General features: G+C 43.7%; 1 protein-coding gene across 1 annotated transcript in view; it reads right to left on the reverse strand.

Annotated features, from left to right (window-relative positions):
• COL22A1 (collagen type XXII alpha 1 chain) overlaps positions 1-3164 on the reverse strand; it is a 217865-nt gene that overhangs the window by 163472 nt on the left and 51229 nt on the right. The window contains exon 10 of the mRNA XM_018562709.1: positions 2963-3025. Coding sequence (XP_018418211.1) covers positions 2963-3025 — 63 coding nt within the window. The remainder of the gene's footprint in view (positions 1-2962; positions 3026-3164) is intronic.

Raw genomic sequence — 3164 nt, forward strand, 5'->3', positions numbered from 1 at the left:
TATATATATATATATATTTATATATCTCAGCCATAACATTATGATCACCCGCCTAATACTGAGTAGGTCCCCCTCTTGCTGCCATAACATTATGATCACCCACCTAATACTGAGTAGATCCCCTTTTGCTACCAAAACAGGCCTAACCTATTGAGGCATGGACTCATTAGTCCTCTGAAGGCATGCTGTGATATCTGGCACCAAGCCGTCAATAGCAGATCCTTCAAGTCCTGTAAGTTGTGTGTTGGGGCCTTCATGGATCGGACTTGTTTTTCCAGTACATCCCAGAGGTGCTCGATTGGATTTAGATCTGGAGAATGCGGAGGCCAAGTCAACACCTCAAACCAGTGACGTAACAACCGGGGGGATCCGACAGTGCGGCTGCCCCGGGCGAGACGTGAGAGGGGGGCGCTGGACAATGACAAGCAGGCTCGCGGGTAAAAAAAGATTTACAGTCAGGCAAAGAAAAAGTCCACTCTGGGGGCCTCGGCTGTGAGGACCTGACCCAGCGACGTGCTGACGTATATTATCAGAGACGGAGAGAGACCTGCGGCGCCTCTGACTGGGACCGGGTTACTTCTAATCCATTAAATGCTTGTCTTCAGAGCCTCAGCCTCCCACTAAGCTTCCTCCAACTGTCTGAACTGAGACCAGCCAGTGTCAGACAGTTGAGATGAAACACACATATCACACAGGGCACTTCAAGTCCCAGCATGCCCTCATTGCCCCTCTGCAACCCCACATATCACCCAGGGAACTACAAGTCCCAGTATGCCCTCATTGTCCCCGTATACCCCCCAAACACACATATCACCCAGGGAACTACAAGTCCCAGTATGCCCTCATTGTCCCTGCATACCCCCCAAACACACATATCACCCAGGAAACTACAAGTCCCAGCATGCCCTTATTGTTCCTGTACACTCCCCACTTATCATCCAGGGAAATACAAGTCCCAGCATGCCCTTATTGTCCCTATACACCCCCACATATCACACAGGAAACTACAAGTACACCCCCCATATCTCCCAGGGAACTACTAGACCTAGTATGTCTTCATTGCATTGTCCCTGTACACCCCCAGCCCCCCCCATATATCTCGCAGGGAACTACAAGAACCAGCATACCCTCCTTGTCCCTGTATACCCGGGGTATTCATAAAAAATGTAATGCTCTTTATCAACATTAAAAATTAAATGCTCTTTACATGTGTTGAATTATCCTTATAACCAGAGTGGACGTTTATATAATGGGTTGTTTATATGATGGGGCGGTGGGGGCGCAAAAAAAAAATTCTGCCCCGGGCACCTATAACTCTGGTTACGCCACTGCCTCAAACTCATTGTTGAGTTCCTCAAACCATTCTTGAGCCATTTTTGCGGTGTGGCAGGGCTCATTATCTTGCTGAAAGAGGCCACTGCCAAGGATGGGAGAGAGAGAGAGAAGTAAGGGGATGGGAGAGAGAGAGAGTAGAATAAAACAATAAAACACATGAAGAAAGCAGGTGCCAAGGTTGAATAGATCTCAAAGTATATACTTTACATGAATACTTTACTTCTACACTGAAAATGAAAAGGGGTTCAGATTCACTCTTATCATATTTTTCCTAAACATGCATGATATTCCTCTGACTCTTATAAAAAGGGTTTGTAATTGCAACTCAATGCTTCATTGAAGTTGGTGGTGTCTAAGTGTTTGTAGCCTCCTAATTTCCCTTTCTTAAGATCAATTCATCAAACTCCCCCTCCTCTAGGGTCCTCATGAGTTCGATCCAACTCTACAAAGCTAATAACAGGGTTGTCAAGTCGTCTCATCCTCCTGCAAGTATCGGCTGGAAAATCGAACAATAATTGAATATTTGATATGAACAAGCAGATACAATTTATATGAGCCGAACTGGAGGATTTGAGACAATTGGGAGGTTACTGGATTTAGAGAATCATGTGCAGAAAGAGAAATAGATTTTTGCAATGGCATGCAATTGTGTGAAATAGGATTTTAATAATATATTCATGTAAACAGGAATAAAAGTCTGTAGATATTTAAATTATTACTTTTTGTTAATGTACTCCTGAATGTTTTGAATGATATGGTTGTTTTTTCATCATGTGGAAAAAAATTGCTATATTTGATAGCAACGTTCCTAATAACAAGCCTGTTCTAGCATGAATAATTCCAGAAAAGGGCTCAGACTTCAACCAACATTTAGGTCTCTTATAGAAATACCAAGCTGAGGGCTATATACCCTCCTGACCAATCTCATATCCGTGAATAGGATAGAGAGTGATGGGAAAATCTAAAGTTGTGAGTTGTTCCAGAACAGGAATAGGGGAATCTTTCAATGGTAACGTTAGTTCTGGTGACAACCATCTAAAATGGGGTTTCCTCCACTTTGAAGAGGTTTCCCCTCACTCTCTGTTCATGTTACTCTGTCTAAAGCTGGTGGTCCTCTTTGGGCAGAATGATAGGTTTTTTCATTCTGACAATCTCCTGTGAGGGGATGCATCATCATGCAAGCTGGGCATGCAGTCCAGGTCTGAGTGGAACTCACACATCATTACCTGAGCACCGCTGAGTCCTGGAAGAATGCCCACATACCCTTCCCCGTAGGAACTATAGAAAGCTGCTAAGACATCACTGGGCCAGCTAGAGGACTTCAAGACAAAAGGTATGCTATGTATTAGAGGTGGGAAGAGGAGGATGGTGGAATGGGATAAGTGCTCTACACTATACATAATGAAAAACCTAAGTTTCGGCATTAGATATACCTCGAGTATGCATGCACCTTCACCCCTCATCCTGTGTGTGTGGTGAATAACAGCCAGCTTAGTATAAACCCCACTCCCTTTATTTTAACCCTAATACTACTATAACAGTCTGAGAAGGAAACACAGCACCAGCCACAGAGATAATTCACCATTGCTGTACACCTAACACTGATGCATTAATATTATAGACTTACGGGTTCTCCTTTCTCTCCTTTTGGACCAACAGGTCCCATAGGCCCCAGACTGCCGATTTCTCCCTGCGAAAAAGAAAAAAGTTTAATAATTAGTTTCACTGCTTTACTTAATATGCTTCTATTTATAAAAAAAACTCTTTTGGACAGGGTTAGCCCATGTTGGGTGTTAACAAACCAGCCTGTCACTCAACTTCTCTGCTTC

Source organism: Nanorana parkeri, unplaced genomic scaffold (genome assembly GCF_000935625.1).
Source record: "Nanorana parkeri isolate BGI_ZX_2015 unplaced genomic scaffold, ASM93562v1 scaffold593, whole genome shotgun sequence".
Classification (NCBI taxonomy): Eukaryota; Metazoa; Chordata; class Amphibia; order Anura; family Dicroglossidae; genus Nanorana; species Nanorana parkeri.